This window comes from Rhopilema esculentum, chromosome 9, assembly GCF_057945365.1.
Source record: "Rhopilema esculentum isolate cy_ngs chromosome 9, ASM5794536v1, whole genome shotgun sequence".
NCBI classification, from domain to species: domain Eukaryota; kingdom Metazoa; phylum Cnidaria; class Scyphozoa; order Rhizostomeae; family Rhizostomatidae; genus Rhopilema; species Rhopilema esculentum.
Window position 1 is genome coordinate 10,775,767 of NC_142823.1, and position 21,409 is coordinate 10,797,175.

Genomic DNA, 21,409 nt, shown 5'->3' on the forward strand with positions numbered 1-21,409 from the left:
GATTTCTTGTGTAATCTATTTGTGGCGAAATCCTTGGCTTTAATTGGGAATTCTCGTATTGGCAGGTTTCATTTATAAAGTAGTGATGAGGGAAATATTGCTGCCAGGTTTTATTTTTCTTCATCATTATCATTAAGAGGAGTCAAGATTTCCCTACTTGGTGAATTGCTCATGGTTTTTTGCATGATTAACAAATGTGATTTCTTGTCTAATCTAGTTGTGGTAAAATTGTTATATTTAATTGGGAAATCTGGTATGGGCGGATTTCATTCATTGAGTGAAGGTTGTCCCTTAGCTAGAATTTTTTGGCCTAAAACAACGGCATTTTTTTAACGACCCGCAATGACAATCAAGTTGGCGCTTAATGATCTCGCATTGATGCTATAGTTTTATATCATGAAGGGAAACATCCTGAATCGTCCGCAACCAAAACAAACTTTTTTCTAAACTTTCATTGTGGAAAATTTCGGCATTTTTACGTCCGTGTTAACTTCAAACGTATATTTTGAAATCCTCAGTGACTTTTTGTGCTGAGTCCATGCGAATAGGTGTTTCTTGTAATTTTTTGCGAGCGACCATTCCTTTGCTGTCTATTCGGAGGTGGCGGGGCTCGTACCCCCACACGGACAGGATTTTTGCTAAGTTTATCGTTTACGGTGCTCTTGTCGATGCTAAAATGTCCATTAATTTGCTTTTCATTTAAATCACGGAGCCCTTTTGAAAATCACAGAGTTTTTTGGCGGTTTGACATTTATTTTTTTGAGTTCAACACGTAAACAAAGACACATCAAGAAGATGGCAAAACAAACACGTGATAGAACGCATACAGCTAAAATCGAGCATGATAACCATGAGCGCCTAGTTTAAACAATGCGATCGCATTCTTAGCATTGCAATCAGCTTTTGGATCAGTCGTGTGATCATTTTAGAAATGCATGAGTGCATGTTAAAGCAAAATTCATGGTATTTGGCAGCAATTTGACTCCCATACCTGTCCAGAATTTTTTTTTACATTATGTTTTTCAAAATTTTCTAGTATTTGATGCCAGAATTATTATAACAGATCCAACAAAGAATTTCGTCACACTTTATACCAAAAAGGTCTACAATCCAGAAATGGCAGAAATGCTTTTTTTATTTAAAGAAGGCTGTATTGAACCACAAAGAATTTTTTTGAAATACTAGTTTGTTAAAATTTGAACATAACAATAGAATTTAATAATATCAGATACATTCATGTTGATTCGGCTTGCAGTCACAAAGATGTATGGTTAAATCTAATAACTAAATTTCAGCTCTAGGTATGAGGTCTCATGATGGGCTTTATCAGATCATGCTTAAGAAGCTAGAAAGCAAACAAACTAACCAGCTAGAAAACAATATTTTATATTATATTGGGCCTTATGCCTACTCTTCTAATTTAAAACTTTTAACCAGAAACTAGTGGAACTTACAATGATACTTTTGACAGACAACAAGAATAATAAGATAAGAATCTACTAAAAATACTAATAAAAGAATAGTAAGATGAAAATCTATAAATATGCTCCACTATTCTTGGCAAAAGAGCTTTTTGTGTAAACTTTGGTTGGCAAATTTGTGGGATCTTTGAAAAATTTTACCCCCAACTAAGTGAAAGTTCCAGTTATCTCAAAAATGTTCGCATTGGTTCTCATTTCAGGGTATTAGGTTTTGTAGTCCTTGTTCCTTAGGTATTAGTGTTTTCTGAGTTGTACATAGATTTCACAGTCTTAGGTTTGATTGTTTCTGGTCTTGCAATTTCAAGTCTTCCTTCTCTATTATCCCAAATAAATACTTTTTCTTAGTTAAAGTTTAATTATCCAGCCTGAGTACCTATATTCTTAAAACACTCACTGCTGTAAAAGTTTCCAGCACTCACTGCAATACCACAAGTCATTATGACATTGCTCTTTTACAGCATGCTGACAGTACCTGTGGAACTTTTCACTGCATACGTTACATGTCTGCATTATGTCTTCATTGTCAATAGGCATGCGACATATGCAGTATACTCTGAATACATGGAGACTGCCAAGGTGCTCATTTTTGTGTATGCCAGACAAAGGGAAGGGCTCCAGTCTTTTAGCTTCAAGACACTTGAATAGATGATTTTTCATTTTTGAAACATCAAATTGAAGGCACCTTGGGTTTTGGTGAAAGCATAAATGAGTGGCAAATGCGATGGCAAACAAACCACAATTATAGGAATCTGGCTGTTGTTGTACATTTTCCACTTTGACATGGATGACTCGATTTTTTGTTGCTGCCCTGATGGTTTATCCCAAGGGTAGACAGTGTCATCCAATAGTTTCCCGATTTATTGATAATCTGCACAAACTCCCCAGACATTACTTTGAATTGATGCTTTTTTTGAAGAAGTGTATCTTGGAATCCTTCAATGAGTGGAAACTGCTTCTTCAAAATAAGCTGTGCTGCATTTATAATCTTGTCATTTAGCCACATATCAGGGAACTGCAGAATTTCTCTGTCTTCTGGGGTTAATTGTAGTGAACCAATAGAGATCCAGTTTTCATTGATTTTATCATCTTCATCACTACTTTCAATGAGCTGATATGCATTTGCTGTGCTGTCTACAGGATGCTCTTCTAATTCTTGGATGACAATTTCAGTTTCAAGTAATTCCTATCAAGAAGAACATTTTATGGATATAACATTATTTAGAGATTTGTAAATGGAATTGCCTAATTGATCATTTGTATGTGCCAAAAATATTCTGTACTATCAAAATATCTAATTAGTTGTCCCATTGTGTGTCTAGCCCATCAAATTACACTACTGCCTGTAATGAATCTGCATGCTCTTATAAGCAGATTCCTCCAATACATGCTATCTTGCCTTGTGTTCATTGTGTTTATTTATGTAACGTAATATGTCCTGAAACCTGAAAACACCATCTGTAAAATCGTTCTGTCTTTTCTATAACTGCAACAGTAAACAGTAACTTTGTTGTTGTAGTAATACAGTAGTGCAGCATTTTTTATATTTTAGATATTATCTTTTTCTGTAGCTTGCATTGTTTTAGGGTTGAAATGTACCATTTCAAATGAATTGAAATTAAAACTTCATGTTTAATACACCTCTTCACTGAGCTACCTTGTGGGTTTAAAATGCGTCATTCAGAGGTAGTTCAGTGGTGTTAGATGCATCTAGTTCAGTGGTGTATTGGTCTGCAGAATTTGCTTTTGCTCCCTCTTCTTTCTCATCTTGGGATGGTTTGTGTACTCTAGATGGTGGCAAGATGTCTTCTCCTTCTTTATGGTTTTTTGCCCCTTCCTCTTGTTTCTGAGTATCAGCAAAAAATTCTTCGTCAAGTGTGAATAGGGCGAGTCACGATAATCTGTGCAAATGCTCTCAAATGGGTATTTCGGGGGATGAATCATAGCCGAAAACATGTGTTTGCATGGGAGGTAATTCTGCTGCCAATCATCACATTCGCAGTGTGGCATTACTTTTTCATGTAATGTAACCTTGTACTTTTGAGCTTCTGGTTTTCGACTGCTCTTGACTTCCAGATATCCTTTTGACTTTTCCTTGATGTAGCTTTCTGGAATACTTTTAGCTGATTCAAGTCTTTCCATGCAGTGCAGGATAAATGAACGTGGTCGATTGTGCAAATAGGCAGGAACAGCTTTAGAATACAAACGAAATGAGGAGGAGTACTCCAGGTTCATGATGGCATACCTGAAATTATGAGAAGAGCATCGCTTTTCAACCGTTGCTAATGATATCTAAAGGTCCAAAGTCTGACAGAAAAAATAGAATGTTTCCAGAGAAAGGAACCACTCTTTATTTTTTGTCAGGAGTTTGTTGCATCATAGTCAAAAGAGAAAGCCTTTGTATATTTATTATGTCGATAGATCCTTAGTGCTTGGGTTGTACTTTATTTGTGAAATTCCCACAAAAATAAGGAGTTCGATTTATTGAACAAGTTGATTAAAATCATAAATAGGTAACCAATACATAGATACATGATGAAGTGTTATATTTTTTCACAACCAATTTCGCCAATCTCTTGCGATGCAGATGGTCGGAGGCTATTGTGGAAGGAAAAGTGCAATGAAAAAGAACATAGCCTACAACAGATGCGACCCAGGAACAATAAGGGAAGAGGCAAAATATGGCCCTTTATTTGTAAAATTGAAGGCAGAAAAAAAGAGTGCATTCAATGCAAACGCCTCGGCAGGAAAACACCGAAGAGAAGGCCGAGGGAGACATCCTGGAAATGCAGCCACTGTGACATCCCTCTCTGCAAAGACAATTGCTTTTTAGAGTACCATTCCTAACAAACACTTTTTTACTAACCAGAACATTTACCTTCTAACAGTGTGCTACTAATTGTCATTTTGTTTGTTATAAAGTTTGTTTATTTGGGATTTATGATGAAAAACGTTGACCTGTCTTTTGTTTTCGCTTGATTCTACCGCTTGAAGAAAATATCGAAGGTTATTTTGCAGAAAATTTTTGAAAGTATGACACTTTGAGATATTGCAAAACAAATGTAAAAGTTTTTTGGTAGTTAAATAAACATAATTTCTACTGCGCACGTATTTTTTTTGCAGTACTATGCTACTGCTGCATAGGCCTGAAAACGGCCAGTCCCACGGTGAGATTTTGGTGCGCAAAATTCAGGCAGGAAAGGGTTAAAGCAGCTAACAAGTTGGAATCAATTTATCTGGATATTAAGTCAAGAAGACTTAACATGTCTCAACTTAGTTGCCACATTTCTATACAAATGCTTTGAAACAAGATTGAAAGAACAGTAGAACAATACTGATTCCCAAGATGTTAAAACCCCAGATTCTAATTATTAGTTGATTGTATAGATTTTTCGCTGTAAAATAGCTTTTTGATATTGCGTATATTTAATTCTTTTGTGCGTTTGTAATTAAAAAATTGTACTTTTCAAAATTGAGTTGATATTAACGTTTGACAAATTGCTGTAGAGGTAATACTATCAACTTTTATTGTTATTTTATGTTGTAATCAGGTTAGAGGCCATCTTGGCCTAGATACCTTTTTAATAAAAAAAAGTATTTATCTTTTCTACTTAGAAAGAGCTCAATTTTCCGCAAATTTCTGGGTTGACTTTGGGTACAAACAACGATTTGCAGTATTTTGGGACCTTGCACTTACTAAGAATTTCTTTACTTTTCAAGGTCAAAGTCTGCAGAAAATTTTGTGTTCACATTGAATGGAATATAATTTGAAATTGGAGACCCTTTACCTATTATGGCACAAGGGCTTCACCTATCACCGAAAGCAAGGCATTGTTGTCAACGTTCACACCTTCATCCTAATTTGCATCAAAATCAAGACCCCGTAAAGGCTCATTGCATCCTCATCAGATGGCCTATATGCTGATTGAGCAGCAGAAGTGGTCGCATTTGTTGATGCTAACGTATTTGCATTTGTGACTGCCACATTATTAACACTCGTGGATGCTACATTGTTTGCTTTCAAAGAAGCTACAATAAAGGAATCGAGGCAGGGGAACAGCAGTCCTCAAGCTAGGGATCTTGTACGTTTTGGGAGAGGTCCCTCAATCTCAGAGAAGGAGCTTTTATTCCTCTCAGGAACTAGGGAAGCGAAAACTTGACTGTTTTGAAATACATTCGCTGGAATACTCTAAGGTCCTTAACAGAAGTGGGGTAAATCTCTCTCTCTCTCTCTCTCTCTCTCTCTCTCTCTCTCTCTCTCTCTCTCTCCCTCTCTCTCTCTCTCTCTCTCTCTCTCCCTCTCTCTCTCTCTCTCTTTGGTACCCACTTTTTGGATTCGGAAAACTTGACAGCTTTGGGATTCGAATACAGTGTACGTGGGCTCAGGGAAATTATCCACTTTAATCTTGGAATCTGTTTACTGTACAGATAGTGGGTGTGTAAATGCGGAGATTAAATGAAGTTATTAATTTGCCAAATAATAGCAATTTGGAAGTGATCAGACTTTTGTTAATGTGGAAGATTTTCCTGGATGAGACTATTTTTAGAGATAATAATTGAGATAATTCTACATTGTGTAAGATCGTGTTCGTTTTGATAAAATGTGTTGCATTCTCTTTTTTTAAGCTGAGTGATTTCACACTTGTTTGGGTCTCGATTTAAGGTTGACTGCTGGTTTTTTGGATTATGTTTCACATTTTGAATAAATACAGCGTATCCCGTCTCGGAAATTGAAGTAGGCTATTCATGGCTTTTTCCATTTCATTAAGCATTTCATAGTTAAATGGACTGTGGTGAGAGATTGTTGTAAGGAAATAAATGTTTGTGAATGGGTACATTTATAAGAACAGAACTGTTACTATATCAAGAGAAAAGGGAGTTATTTAAGCACGAATTTAAAGATAGTGCCAAAATGAGACTAAATATACAAATTATTTAAAGACGAATTTATAACTGGTGCAAATACTTCATAGTTATATGGTCTGTCGTGCGAGATTCTTGCAACGAAAAATATCTTAGTCCAAGGAGTGTTACTATATAGAGAATAAAGGAAGTTATTTAAGCAGGAATTTAAAGATAGTGGGAAAAATTAGACTAAATATACAAGTTATTTAAGGAGGAATTTATAAGTAGCATGAAAAGTTACTCTTTAAAGATGAATTTAACAATATTGCGCACAAAATGATGGTAGGAGGGTTGGAGATGCTCACAGATCTGGGAGGCAAAATAAAGGTAGAGGAGCTGATGTTAATGGGAAAAGCAAGGACAGCAGAAAACCAGATACATTTTCATGGAGAAGTTATTGGGAATTGATCCGTTAAGTAGCAACCGAGCTATTCAGTTGCTGAAGAGGGGCTGGGGCGAGGTTCTTCTGACTCCTCCATTTCCGCCATAAACAGAAGCTCCTCATTTTTACTGGTGTCACCTAGATTGGAGAGCATCGCCTCTTCTGTTTCGAATTCCTTTTTTAAGATTTGTAAAGATTTCTCTACAGCGGTGATTCTCGCCTCCGCAGACATGATGTGGCCTTTCATTTTGGTTATTTCTTTTTGTTGTTTCTCCATATTTTTTATTTGTTCTCTCAGGTCCTGGTTTAAGCATTTGATCATGAGTTTGAGACTGTTTATTTGCATGGCGGTGTTTGAGAAAATTTCGGTTGTGTTGGTTTCCATCCTGGCGTGATAAGAACACAAGGAGAAAATTAATCGTCTAGAGCCAGGAAGCGAACAGCCAAATTTATTCATATATGCGAAAATGCATTGGGAATAGGATTTTGGTGAAAAGGAGAACTTTGTTACCGGAAAATGGTTCGAATTTTAAAAGGTGACGAAATCAATGTATTGTGAAAAAAAAGAGTCAGATTCATTCGTCTATACCAAAATGCATTGAGAATAGGATTTTGGTAGGAAGAAAAAGTTACTTACGCGAAAAGGGGTTCGAAGAAAAAAAGTATATATTTAAAGATATTTACCGAGTTCAGTTTGTATCAACGTCTTAGAAGCTGTGTTCAAGAAGGATTGAAATCTTTGTTCAGTTTTCCCCTTTTATATACTTACGTGAGAATGACAGATCTCCTTGATCTCCAACAAACACAGCTGCTATTTCGGAAATCAATGGTTCATTATAGCGTCAATCTTGGAGTGCACAATGTACAATGATCATCCATATGGGTAAAACTGGTTGATTGTTTTGGGCTGCAAGGGCTCGTTGCTGTCGGATGACTTCTGCCATGTTTTTGTACTGTCTTGCGAAAGGATTAACAGCCATAAGTTCATGTTGGAGGAGCTCCAGTAGCTCAAGTTAACATTTCTGGGTTCGGCTATGCGTTCGTGGATGGCTTGATTGGTATCTAGTATGTAGAGCTGATTATATTGTGGGCGTTCACCAGAGAGTGGTTCACCAGCACTGGTAAGATGGTAGGCTTGGCCGTGAATGGTAATCACTTTAGGACCTCTTCCAGGGTGGTTGATGGGAGCGTTCCATGAAGCCATTGCAAATGCGCAGTTGTAGTGGCGGAGATTCTCAATAAAATGGCGGGAAGTGGGCGATTCACCGCTGAATAGTTGAATTATGTTCTGTGATGGGGGAGCAATTGGTGGTAGGTAGATTCTTCCTGCGAAGCAGCATTTTGTGTAAACGCCATTTGTGTTCCTTTCTTGTTGAAAGAATTTTGCTCCACAATAGTTGCAAATATGATTCATCAATCGCATGTGGTGTTGCATTTGTAGGTGACCAAGTGGTGGTGGTTGAAGAGCAGGTGGTGGTGGTTGATGATGAGGTGGTGCTTGGATAGGGTGTGGTGCTTGAAAAGGGGGTCGGGTCTGAACTGGAGGTGGTGGCTGATTTTGAGGTGGTGGGTGAGCTGGAGGTGGCCCTTGAAGAATAGGTGGTGGTTGGAGAGGTTCAGTGTGAAGGTTGTTTTGCCTGAAGTGGAGGTGGTGCCTGAATTTGAGGTGGTGCCTGAAGTTGGTGTTGTGGGTGAAATGGAGGTGGTGGCAGAAGTGGATGTGGTGGGTGAATTGGAGGTGTTACCTGAACAGGAGGTTCTTCGTGAACACGAGGTGGTGGTGTGTGAAGAGGAGGTGCTAGCTGAAAAGGAGGTTGTGGTTGTAGTGGAATTTGTTGTGGAATATTTTCGAATGGGATTTGAGCATGGTAGTGTTGTGTTGCAGGAGGCACTGGTTCCAACTGGTGAAGCTCTTGCAGAGCTTGGGCGTCGGGTTGTTGCAAGAGATTTTGATTTTCAAGATGTTGATGTTGTTGCCGTCTCTGGCTTATCATTTCTCGATAAGTAAGGGGTCGGGGATGTCGCCGTGGCATGTTTTCACAATCTACAAAGTTGGAAAGATAAAAGAAAATAATGTGAATGAGAAATATGGTAGGAAGGTAGCAAGATTGAAGAGGCTTTTCAATTGTTGAAAGAAATACACACTGAAATGAATATGATCAAAGGGGGTAGTATATGAAATGATTCGAAAAGGAGGTGTGTGACTATACAATTCAAAAACAAAAAAAGGTTGGAAGAAGTATGAAAATATGCGTATATGAAAAAGAAAGGGTTATATAGATTTTGATAATATCTAGAGACAGTGAACGCAAAGATGTGTGAAAAGTGTGAAAGTATGGCGTTCACAGGGATTCTGACCTCACCGTATTTGTGCCTGGTATTTATAGTAAATGGCACTTGTTTTATGAAGCTCTGTTGGCCAAACATGATGGAGGTTTTCGATAATCGAAATCACCTCGGCTTTACATCTTATCGCAACATTTCCGAAGGAAAATTCTTTGGTAGAGCAGCAGTTTGGGAAGGAATATCGAAGGGCCTATTCTCAGCGCAAAGCAGGTTAGCCAGGCGGAAGAAGACAAGATCATTCCACCACCAATGTAGTCTCAGGCAGTATATATCTGTCATGATAATCCTTCTCAGTGGTGATGTTTCTCTAAATCCTGGCCCTGTTAATTTGGATACCAGGGCCAATGTTGCTTCAAGAAATTGCGAAGATCTGCAGACTCGAGGGTTGAAAGTACTGCATCAAAACATCTGTGGTCTGGTATGCCATAAAGTTGGCCTGGATGAGTTTCTCTCCCGATCAAATCTGGGGCAAGCTCATATTATTGGAATAAGTGAGACACACCTACACCATGATATTTATGACAGTGAAATTGAAATACCAGGTTTTCATCTAAACAGAAATGACCATAAAAATGGAGCAGGTGGGGGGGTTGCAGTTTACATAAAAGAAACACTAACCTATCACCGCATATTTGATCTCGAGGATGGTATTGAATGCGTGTGGCTTGAAGTGCTATTTAATAAATCACAACCAATGTTCTAACAACCTACCTTGTGATTTTAATGATAAATTAATGATACTCTAAGGTCCTTAACAGAAGTGGGGTAAATCTCTCTCCTACTTGCCTGATGTGGGATACAGGCAGGGCAAAGTTACTATGAAAGATTGGTGGTATCATACATTCATATTTAATCTATAAAGGCTTAACTACGCAATCAGTTTTTACTGATCACTTTCAACCACACAAGTTTCTTCGTAAGTTTCTTACTAATCAATCTACCCATTTAAATGAACAGTAAAATATGATGATCTAGTATTATTTTCCATTATTTTTAAAAATGGAAGGCGACACAGAAGGTGCTCCTGTGGCATTAGCTATAGCTCTAGTTTTAAAATGAAAAATGAAAGATCTCAAGAGATATTAACATACCTGACATAAATTGTTGCTTCAGAAAGGATGATATTGTCAGCAGCTTCCGTGATTAAAAAGTAGTAAACTTTCTATGAACGCATTCCGTATGACCTCTCACTTTGCAACTTTTGCTCTTTCTTTCAAAAACGTTCTTTTAGGTTTATCTTTTTTATCTATTCATTCAGAAATCTGCTACAGTTTTGAAATGATAAAATTATGCGAACTAAATTGCCAAAAGGTATTCATATTGATTTTTCACATCAAGCCATGTCATAATAGGCGATTTGATCTTGAATGACTCCATGGCTTCACTTTTTGAATGACTTCACATTTTCAGCATCGTTATTCCTGCATTTACAAATGGCAAAAGAACTTTCTGCTAATGAAGTTGAAACAACAAGAAAGGTTGAAAATGTAAGGATTCATGTGGAAAGGGTGATTGGTCTAATAAAGAAAAGATTTGCCATTCTACAAGGAACTCTGCCAATAACGTTCATTAAATCTTTAAATAATGAAGTTTCTGGAGAAATACCTAATATTGATAAACTTGTAGTGGTTTGTGCGGCCCTAGTAAATCTAACAACCTGTTTTATAGCGATTGTTTATAGCGAACATTAACAAAGTAAACATCAAATTGCTTTATTGTTCAGTAAAATGCATATAAAATATTGTCACCAATATTGATGTGATCAGATGAAGATAACTTTCATTTGCTTCTTGGCTGACTTTTGATTTTGGCACATTGGAAATGAAACCACTGATATTTACAGTTGTCACAACCAACCATTTTATCCCCTTCTTTATATGGCTTTTGGCAATAGCAAAAGAGTTGAGGACCATCTTTTCGCTCTGAAACAGGGACTTCACTTTCTGTTCTTCTTTTGATTAGCTCTGGTCCAATGAACTTCCTATGAAAGCAAATTAGTGTGTCAATACTGGCAGAAAAATTCTCATCATATTCAGCAATTAAACCCCCTACAAAAATTTGGTCTGTATTTGCATCTGAATCTGGGTGCAAGATGCATGGGTTTTTTTAATTTTCATTAAACTGTCAATGCAAAAATCTTTGTCTTCGAAACATTCTTCAATACATTGCTTATCCCTGTGTTTGGAGGGACACTTTATTTCAACGAGAAATTTGCCATGGCAGGCACAGGAAGCTATTGCATCAGCAGATGCACCAAGGGAATTATGTTGATCATCAAGCATGAGACCAGAGTTCTCCAACTTCAGATTAACATGGCTGCTTTGAAGATGACCCTCGTATTATCTAATTGCCTCTGCCTCATGCTCTCTTCCCCAGGAAACAGCTGGGACATTGAGAGGGGAGATAACCTGCATATTTTCAAAATCAGTGATTTGGACGGCCCTTCCTCTTGCAGTATAAAACTTCATGGGCAACAGAAGCTGTTATTCTACCAAGTCGCATTTCTTTCCAGGAAATTGAGTCACTCAACAAATTTCCTTTCATCAGAGGAAATTTTCAAAGCGTAAATTTCTTCAGTCTTTTTAATCATTTCTTCTGATGACATTGCTTGAGGGCAGAAATAATTGCGCAGTAATCTTGGCAGGGTTGGCCTACTGGGAACTGGAGCTTCATGAATGAAAACAGAACAGAAATTTTTAAAAAGACTGAAGCCTACTGGCTGTTCCTTAGCAGGTAATTGTACTAGGCTATCTAAAAGTCATCCCTTTCAGCATCAGAGGTGTTAGCAAAACACCTCTTTTGAGGTCTCTTTACTTCTGTTCTGTTATGGAGTTTTATTTTGGAAAATTCAGTTCCTTCTATTTTATTAACAAATTCATCATCCCACTTGCAAGAAACATCTGTGCTTGCTAATGTTGTGTAGCCGAGTCTCACTGCTGCTTCTATTTTGAAAAGAATTGCTCAAATGTGAGATCAAGATTCTCCCAACCTAGAACAGATATTTTAACAAAAATTAAGATCATTCAATAAAAACCAAGTTTTTATCTACATAATAATGACAGAGCAAAGATATTGTTGTGATTTTTTAAACAAAATTATAATGAGGATCTTACATCTTGTTAAAGTTTTCTTAGATGCATAATTATACATCAGAAAAGTGAAGAGAAAAGGACACCAGCCCCATGGGATTTTCAATCAAAAATTTACTAATATCCAAGTTGTTCAATTTGTTTATTCATTTTAAAACAAACTATAACGTTTTGAAAAACATCCTATTGAAGCAATAATAAGACATATGGTTTGGAAGTTTCAAAATTTCACAATGAGTTTTAAAATTGATTTCAAATATGTTTTTATAAAAATACCTAAAAAAAGCAGTTATTTACCCTGCCATGCAGTTGAATTGATCTGTCTTTCTTTGCATATAATCAATGGCTGCAACAGTTGTTCATTGAGATGCTGGGAGTGCATTACAGAAGCTCGCAGAATTGAAATGCTGTTACTGCTTCTTTGGTAAAGCAATACTTTGCCAACCAATCCGGATATAAATTGGTTATATGCCTCCAAACCTTCATGTGATTTCATCGATTCTCTTGAAGAAACACATGCTACAATATCTAACTAGAGTCTATTTGCTCTTTCATGTAGATACAAATGCCCTTAAAAAAGTTTTCAAAAACCTGAGAGTCTGGAAGTGCTGGAGGTGTACCATTGGAGACTTCGTGGCCCTACTTTAGACTGCTTGAATTTTTGGCTCTCTTTCTGAAGCACAGACAGACGGGAAAAATCTACAGATGGTCAGCTATGACACTGTACAAGCCTTCTTAAAGGCATCAAAACAGTATTTAAAATGGTATAAAATGATGTTTAGCACGAGAAAGATATGTTTTCGAGAAATAATTGATTTCCATACCCCCGGTTCGAAAGATGCCCATATATGGTAAACGCAGCAGGTATCGTAAGTTTAACAAAGATTTTCTTATTCAGCACAAAATTCTACACCGGAAAAACATTATGTTATAAAGTTCAGCTCCAGGTTACCCCTACCTCATTTTATGTCTGGTCTACTATAGGTTTGGGCAATAGCATCCAGATTAGACCTTCTGTATCACATGTATCTTGATTTCTGTGCAATCTATGGTCATTCTACATGATGAAAATTTTTCAAATGAACCAGGTAGACTGCATTTATTTTGCTGCAGGGTAGGTCTTTTCCTACTCATGATTGCTATGTACAAAAATTTATACAAGACATTCAGAAAAGTGATGGAAATGTTGTGAGCTGTTTCCCTGAAAATGCAAATCTAAACGCTAAATCAAAATCAGTTGGATTTTTCTTGAGTTTAATAAGACACAAGAGTAGCTGATCTTTTAGTGATACTGATGTAATTCTTTTATCAGTGTAGTAGCTAATAGGTTGGAAAGCCCTGTATACATCTGCAATAATTCATCAGGCATTCTTTGGTCACTGAAATTAGTTATCTTCGTTACTGCATAGTCTTGAGTTAAAACATTAAGTTTCCTTATAGCATCATCATGTTCCTCTTTTAATGTTGCAATTTATTTATCTTTCGGATCAGACTCAAGTTCTAGATTCATTTCATTAGTAAATATGCCTAAAGTAGAAGGACTATCAGTCCAATTTGATGCAAACGAGGGTTGGCCTATGCTTTCTAGCGGCTCCATGGTTTTCTTCGACAAAGGACTTTTCCTTTGTTTCACTTGAGCTTCCGTTTGACCGCTCAAGTTAAGGCTTGGCACGGCATCATGTGCCAAAAGACGTTTCCTCTGAAATCCCACCGGTGTATCTGACTTGGCTATCAGAGATTTAAAATCCGATTCTGCAAAATGCAAATCACAGCTTACTGAACTCAAACTAGGTGACCGGTCAGCTCTTCTTATTCTTGATGTCAACTCTTTTTTCAAAAAATCTGATTTTGGAAAGGGATAAAATGTTCTGTTGGCTTTATATCCGCTTGAGGAACACCCATAAACGCAGCAATATTTTGGCATTTTTTAACTTTCTCAGACGTTTAAACTTCCTACTAATACTTCGCCTTGAGGAGGCTTGTTTACTTTGTAACGCATAGCAACCAATTCGAACCAATCAGTGATAAGATCAGGTCACACAGCGTATTGAGAATGTTGCTTTTGCCTTTGAACATGATATTTCCTATAATTTTGAAAATAATTAACAGGAAGTATTCAGATAATTAACAGATATAGTTACCTGAACCAACTGCAAATCAATGACCTTATCAGTGCCAAGGCACATTAGAGAATAGGACCCATAATTTGCAGATTGTACTAGAGAGTTCATCCTTGCATCCACTCAGAGTAAAAGTTCCATGTTTTACCTAACCATAAACAGTTCCTGTTAACACTTTGCCCATACTGCATTTACTTTTGGTATCAAGTAGGCAGGTTGTATGTCACTGTATCTACGGATTGCAATTGATTGCTTCTAGCTTAGCCTGTGGATCAAATTCTATTTTCAAGATTTTCCGAGACCCCAAAAGTATTCAAAAACAACCTTCAACTATAAAAAAGATATTTCAAATAATTTCAAATTTATGTTTTACCTCTTGACCATGATCTAGTATTTGATTGGGCTCCTTTAGATTGGGCGCCAATAAACTGGGATCTGTGTTCTCACGTTAGTTGCAGGGTAGAGCTCTTTTGAAATGACTCTAGGTTGGGTCAATTAATCAATCATCTGATCATCTGTCTGTCAACACTGATTTCACTTTCAGAAATTTGTGATCCAACTTGTGTATTGGCAGTTGACTTTGTTCCAAGAGATTGGCCAAGCGAGTGACTGTTTGTAACATAACAGATACCAACTATCAAAAAATTAGCTGGCATATTCAAAATAGGAAGATTAGTATTATGAAAAAACAAAAAATGAACAACAATTCAACTCACAAGGCCTCTGGAAGAGTATTGTTTCATTCGACAATGACAAGTCAGGTAAAATAGCTAAATTTAAACAACACTGTATTTCTCATTTGAACAGCTCAAATTTTCATGAAACACAACTGATGAATTGGCAAGAAGCATTTTGTTGTTAGTTGTTGCTGCGATTTTTTACACATGCACCCACTAACTGAGTTTCAGACCCACCTGAATTTTCTCATGTGAGATGAATGCCTGAGACACCAGATAGACAGAAGGACATCTTTTGAATGGTGTAAATAAATCAATAGAAAAATAAATCAATCCATTGTTTCCCTTTCAATCCAATTGTGCATGAAAGTCATTATGTTGGTGTTCTACGTAAAGAAATGGCGGCATTTTTAAATTAAAATTTTAGTAGATCTTTCACTTTCTAGAAAAGTCTAGATAGAAGCATAATTTGACACTAGATGTATTTATGGAGATCTTTTGAATTGGTATATCAATTGCTTCTCAGCAAATCCATTGAAAAAGAATTTGTCTTTGAACCCATTTGAAAAATTGTGCATGGAAGACACCATGTTGATGTTCGGATGCTAGGAAATGTCAGCATTGCTACTTAATGTTTTATTTATTCGATGATAATTTCAGAATAACTAGAGGAACAAATGCAATGTAACAGTAGATGGACCTGAAAAGCTCAAAAAGGTTTACTTATAGATTGCCACACTATAAATAAACGAAGATAAACTTTCCCTTTCAAACCACTTTAATAGTAGGTATTGAAATCACGACATCGGCATTCAGAAGTTATTTAGTTTAGCATTGTTTCTGAAGAATACGTTTTGGAGTTAGATCTTTATAACATTTAAAATGCATATACAATATTAAAATAGAATAAGTAACTTAGAGAGGATATGGTGGGATTCAGCACGTAACATGGTGCACATATTAGTGGGCTTTAGAAACAGGGTGTTTTCAAGAGTTCAATGTTATTGTTAAGGTCACTCTAAGAGTTATGTAATATCTAGCTACCATTAAAAGTTCAGAATAAAATATCTTGCTAATATAGCATTTTTTATCACAAAAGGAGGGCTTACACAGAAAAATTACCAATTAATCAAATCCTTCATGTCCTCACTGAAAGTATAAACATTTTGTGACAGCAACTGATGACAGTAGATAAGCAGTTATTCCTTTGTAATTTGATAAAATGATAAGTGATAGTTACTCTATGCAATGAACTGTCAAACATTTTTTCATTTATGACAAAATTGCCAATCTAATTGGAGGGGGGTCTGGTTTAGACAATTTAGCAAAATTTGATCACTGCCTGTGGCAAATCAACATATCACAACTGAAATCCCTTAGTTAGTTGCAATCTTTACAGTCCTGTTTATAATTGGTAAAAATTTGGCAAGGATATCTTAAAAAATGAAATTTTAAGAGGTGTCACAAGATCGTTCAAACATGGAATTGTTGTTCCCATAAAAACAGCTTTCAACACAAGTGAAAAGAAACAGACATAAAATGTCTAAAATCGTCCTTAGAAGGCCCCTGCCTCATACAAAACTCCCTCCTTGTCAATCATACTGTCTTCGATACTTTTTTTTTCTTTCTCCTCCTGGACTATCTAATCTGTTTGACCACAATACTAGCATTAATGCCACTCTCCCTTTTCCCCTTGCACGGTTCCTTGCTGAGTGTCCTAAAAGCATGTTGCCCCAGGGTTGATTTCACCATGAGAGAAAGCATGTGGGAGGCCACTGCTACCATCATTGAATGCCACTACTACAGCAGCATCCAGGTCATCTCCCCCTGAGTGGGAAGTTTTTGTACACCTTGACCGAATCAAATGATTTGTTGCCTCATAACTATTTTGCGTGTAGCCGCCAAGGCATCCATTTAAAATGGCATCATTTGTCAGCTTCTTGTAGATGGGATTTTTTCCAACTACAATGGCAGTAGATTGCTGTGCTTGAATCGTTTTCTCTGCAGCATCAGCAAGATCTTTCATTTGGTGTCATTCATTTCGATGTAAACAATGCTTTTGTTTACTAATAAGAACTAAATCAACAAAATAATGAACAGTGACGTCACTATGACCTAACAGCCAAACCAAATCTTGATAAAAACCACACCAGTAGATGCCCCTTTCAAAACCCTTGAAAATGAGCCTTTGGCCCCAAAGCTACTTTATAGTATTTGTGAGTTATGACAATAAACCTTAAAAATTAAAATGCAAAATGGACCGCAATGATTTTTGCAGCCACCTACTTTTGTACTGGAAACTTTGAACAATCTTCTATTTCATTATCTGTGTAACTTAAAATTGAAATTTTTTGTATTTTTATCACCTTTATAAATAGCTGCAAGAAGAACTGAATTCTAATCAGGACCCAAAGTTGAATTATATTGTGTGTAAGAAGTTAGATACAGAAAGAACAAAAAAGGATTGGTTTAAAATTCTCTATAATTGTTTACACACAACAATTCAAAATTTCAAGGTACAAAAAGTCTAAACAGAAATATAACATATAAATATAAACATTAAATTCAAACTGCTACAGACATCTATGAAGAGTAAGTGAAATTAATATTCAAATAATCAAGAACTTTTTGTCAGATAAGTTATATTTTGAGCATAAACAGGCAGGTAATGTTTTTGTTTTTTCCATTCTATCAACATCTCAAACAGCCAAAAATAAACCCTAAATTTATACTGATATGCAACTATGAAGATTGAATAAAACTAACATGCAGAATATGAAGGAATGTTGGTCATATAATTTGAAAGAAAACAAAAATTTAAAGTTTTTTCCATTCTATCAATATAAATGTTTGAAATTAAAATTTTTGATTTTTTCTTTCATTTTGAAATTTCATAATTTAAAATATGATATTAAACAAACAAACAGCGGAACATATTTAAAAACAACAAAACTACTAAAAACAACAGAACATATTTGAACACAATAAAACTACTTATTATTATTCACTGTCATATTAGGAAAAGTTCCTGAATAAAAATTATTACAAAAGGAGGGAAATTCCTTTCTATAAAAAGGAAATTCCCTCCTCTGCTGCTCTTTTCTTTTCTTGTTGATTATTTTGATTAAAATAGTCATCCCTGGTCTGAAAGAGAATTAGAGAAATAAAAATTGAATATATTGGCCTGTACATTATATTAAAGTATTAAAAGATTTCTTAACAATCAGAAATGAAATATACCAATAATTTAAAGAATGATTTATTCGCAGTGTATAAATTGAAAAATGAACAAATTTTTACTGTGCAACAGTAGGATTTACAATTGTGATAAGATAAATACCTAAGTTCCTTGAGCTTCTTTTTCTCTTTATTCAAGAATAGAATTCCCTTAATATCTTTTATATCAAAATCTTTCACCACAGTTCTTCTCATGTTTGAAAATTAGTTTTCGAATGGTATTTCCTAAGAGAATAAGAATCTGACTATTAAGTTTTACAATGCAACAGTAAAAATTTTTTTATCTAATAAATACTGTAAAATTTGAAATATAATTTACAATTTATAAATTATATTTTAAGTTACAAAAATTCTTAAAGGAAATACTGAGTTTAATTGAAATTGTTGAGTTCATGAAGTAAGCAAAATAATAACCTTTTTCCATTTATGTAAGACACGGTTATTCTCTCTTGGATGATTTCTTGCATTTCTTCAGTCTCAGACATTTTGCTACAATGTATTACAAGAAGTCATATTTTTCAAATATATATACAACTTTGCACACAAAGAACTCAAAAGTTATAAAACATTTTTTGCAATTGCGAATTCGCCCGAAACAAATTTTTTAAAAAGTAACAATAAAATGGTGGCCAAAGCCATTTAAAAGTATGAGAAAATGCAAAGTTCCGTCAAAAAAGACAATATAAATCTTTTAGATTTAGTTACAACACACCTTTCCAAAGTAGGAATAAAATGAATGCTCTATAATAGCTCAGAGAACAAATTTATTAGAAAAAATAAACATACCTTCAAATTGCGTGCAAAAAAAATTTGAATGAAAAGCTGAAAATGAAAAGCATCATAATCATATCTCACTAGTGGAAAGATTCACTAGTGGCTCTGGAAGAAAGTTATTAGCACAATCTGGAAGAAAGTTATTAGGACACTCAGCATCACTGTCAGCACTATCTGTATCACTGCCACACCATTTTTTTAAGATTTCTGTATATCTAGATCTTCCTTGTGTATGCTGGTAAAAATAGTTGTTTCGGATTAAGAAATACAAAAGAATGATACTTATTTTGTCTAGGGCCTAGTTCACTTACTTTTCATTGTTAGCAGATGCCATTCTCCGTTTGTAAAAATAAGTTCAAGAACTGTGATCACTGTCGACATAACAACATAAACAGGCTGAATATTTTGCCTCTCGGTTGGCGTGCCCATATTTGTATCCTCTGGCTGTGAAAGGGGTTTATAGCTGCCCTGACATCTTTTTCGCAAAAATTGGTCTGTTGTGGCGAAAACTCGATTCCTTCAAAAAACACTCCCTAAAGAGAGTTTGCATTCGCGCCCCTGATACTGAGTGACAGAGTTATTGAGGAGATCACTGAAGATTAAAGCATAAGCCAAACGAGCAGTAGAAACTGCCAAAGAGTCTGAAGGCAGATTTCCACAAGTGAAAATTTTTCGCTCCAACTTCAAAATTCTGCTCAAAATTTTGTGACCAGAATACTGAAACCATTTCCACTGCGCTTGTGTTTTGTGCGCGAAAGGCAAATCGAATTACTTCAAGATTGCGGCTCACAATATTCGTTTTCTGCTGAAAAAGTTTATAATCATTCAAATATTACAGCAACGATTTCAGAGAAGATGACGTAAATGTAAAAGGTCGTTTTCGGCGGGATAAATAAACCAGGAGTGTAATGAAAAAGAACAGTTTCATTTGCTGGTGAAAGATCTCAGACTGATTGATCACTTGTTTTTCTTTAAGTATTTTTGGATGGGTCCTTGTACCCACAAGAAATTGCTTTCCTGGGTAGGGCCTTTTTTCACTAAGCAAGACACAAATATTTTGAAGTCTATTGGGGCTAGTGAAAGACTTTGTTTGATTTTAAAGTACCTTGCAACTGGCAATACACAAAGAAGTACTGCCACAAGTTATAAAATAAGTGCTGTTGTGGTTAGTCGTGCCATTAACGAAACATGCAGGATTCTATGGAATGGACTTTAAAACAGAGACTTCCTACGAGTCCCAAATACCATTGAAGAATGGAAAAAGGTTGCGAAGGTCTTTGAAGAGAAGTGGAATTTTCCTCATGCCCTTGATGCCATTGATGACAAACACATTGTGATGCAGTGTCCTGCTAAAGGGGGGTCGGACCTCTTTAATTACTAAAAACAGCATTGCTTTTTTGGGAGTCTGTAATGGAAAGTATGGATTCAACCTGGTTGACATCGTTGATTCTGGGAGGCAAACGATTGAAGCGTTTACAACAACAGAAGAATTGGCTACTATATTGATAATAATATTCTAAACTTTCCCTCCACCGAGAAGGTAACCAATTTTAAAGAAGTACCCCCCCCCCCCTACGTGTTTCTAAGTGATGATGCCTTTGTCCTAGAATCAAATCTTTTGAAGCCATACCCCGAGCAAAACTTGCCAATCCAAGAACGAATCTTCAACTATAGACTTTCAAGGGCTCGGACAATAATTGAGCACCTTTTGGCATTGCAGCTGCGAGGTTCAGATTTTTTTCGCAGGACAATTATAGACAAAGTTTTCACCGTTAAAGCGATAACGAAGGCTCTTCACAGATTTTTAATAGCTAATAGAGTACAAGAAGAACCATACAATTACTGTCCCTATGACTATGTCTATCAAGAGGTAAAAGGTAAATTCAAGTAATGTGAATGGAGGAAAGACTCAGACAGTTAGGGAATGTTACCTATGAATCAGTGCGAAGGAAATAGGAAACCGATTTAACAACTGTTTTAAATTTGGCGGAGGCAGTGTTACTGGGCAAATTGATTTAGTTAATCATGTTTCAAATCCTGGTGAAGAATAATGCAAATAAATCAGCTTTTGTGATCAACTTTCAATAAAGTTATATCTATACTTTCACACGATGCTATTTCCATTCCATCTTGATTGCTATTTATCATCACTGTTTACTTAATCCCTTTGAATAGTGAACCCTCTTCCTATTACTAATTATCAACCTCTTTTTCGTGATCGTTTACGCCTTTCCTTGATTTTTTCGGTATATGCTATTAGAGCCTGACTCGTATTTTTTGCAATATTTTCTCATACCAACCCTTCCTGTTTTCCTAATCCCAGATAGTCAATCTTAAGCAATCATTTCCCTAATTTATTGATACAAATATGTAAAACCTGTGTTTAAATTACCTTCAAATT

The 21,409-nt window shown here is 35.9% G+C and overlaps 1 protein-coding gene across 1 annotated transcript; it reads right to left on the reverse strand.

Annotated features, from left to right (window-relative positions):
- Positions 1–2,081: 2,081 nt before the first annotated feature.
- LOC135687817 (uncharacterized) lies at positions 2,082–5,762 on the reverse strand. Its single transcript, XM_089110142.1, has 2 exons — positions 3,195–5,762; positions 2,082–2,664 (listed from the first exon to the last, which is right to left on the reverse strand). Exons 1-2 carry the CDS (start codon positions 3,711–3,713, stop codon positions 2,221–2,223), a joined length of 963 nt encoding a protein of 320 aa, XP_088966268.1. The 5' UTR covers positions 3,714–5,762; the 3' UTR covers positions 2,082–2,220.
- Positions 5,763–21,409: the final 15,647 nt, after the last annotated feature.

What these genes read in the sequence shown, in the direction of transcription:
- LOC135687817 (XM_089110142.1), bottom strand. Translation starts at nt 3,713, where the DNA reads ATGAACCTGGAGTACTCCTCCTCATTTCGTTTGTATTCTAAAGCTGTT. An exon ending in TGCAGACCAATACACCACTG is followed by an intron (nt 2,665 to 3,194) that starts AACTAGATGCAT and finishes TCTTCTTGATAG; the next exon opens with GAATTACTTGAAACTGAAAT.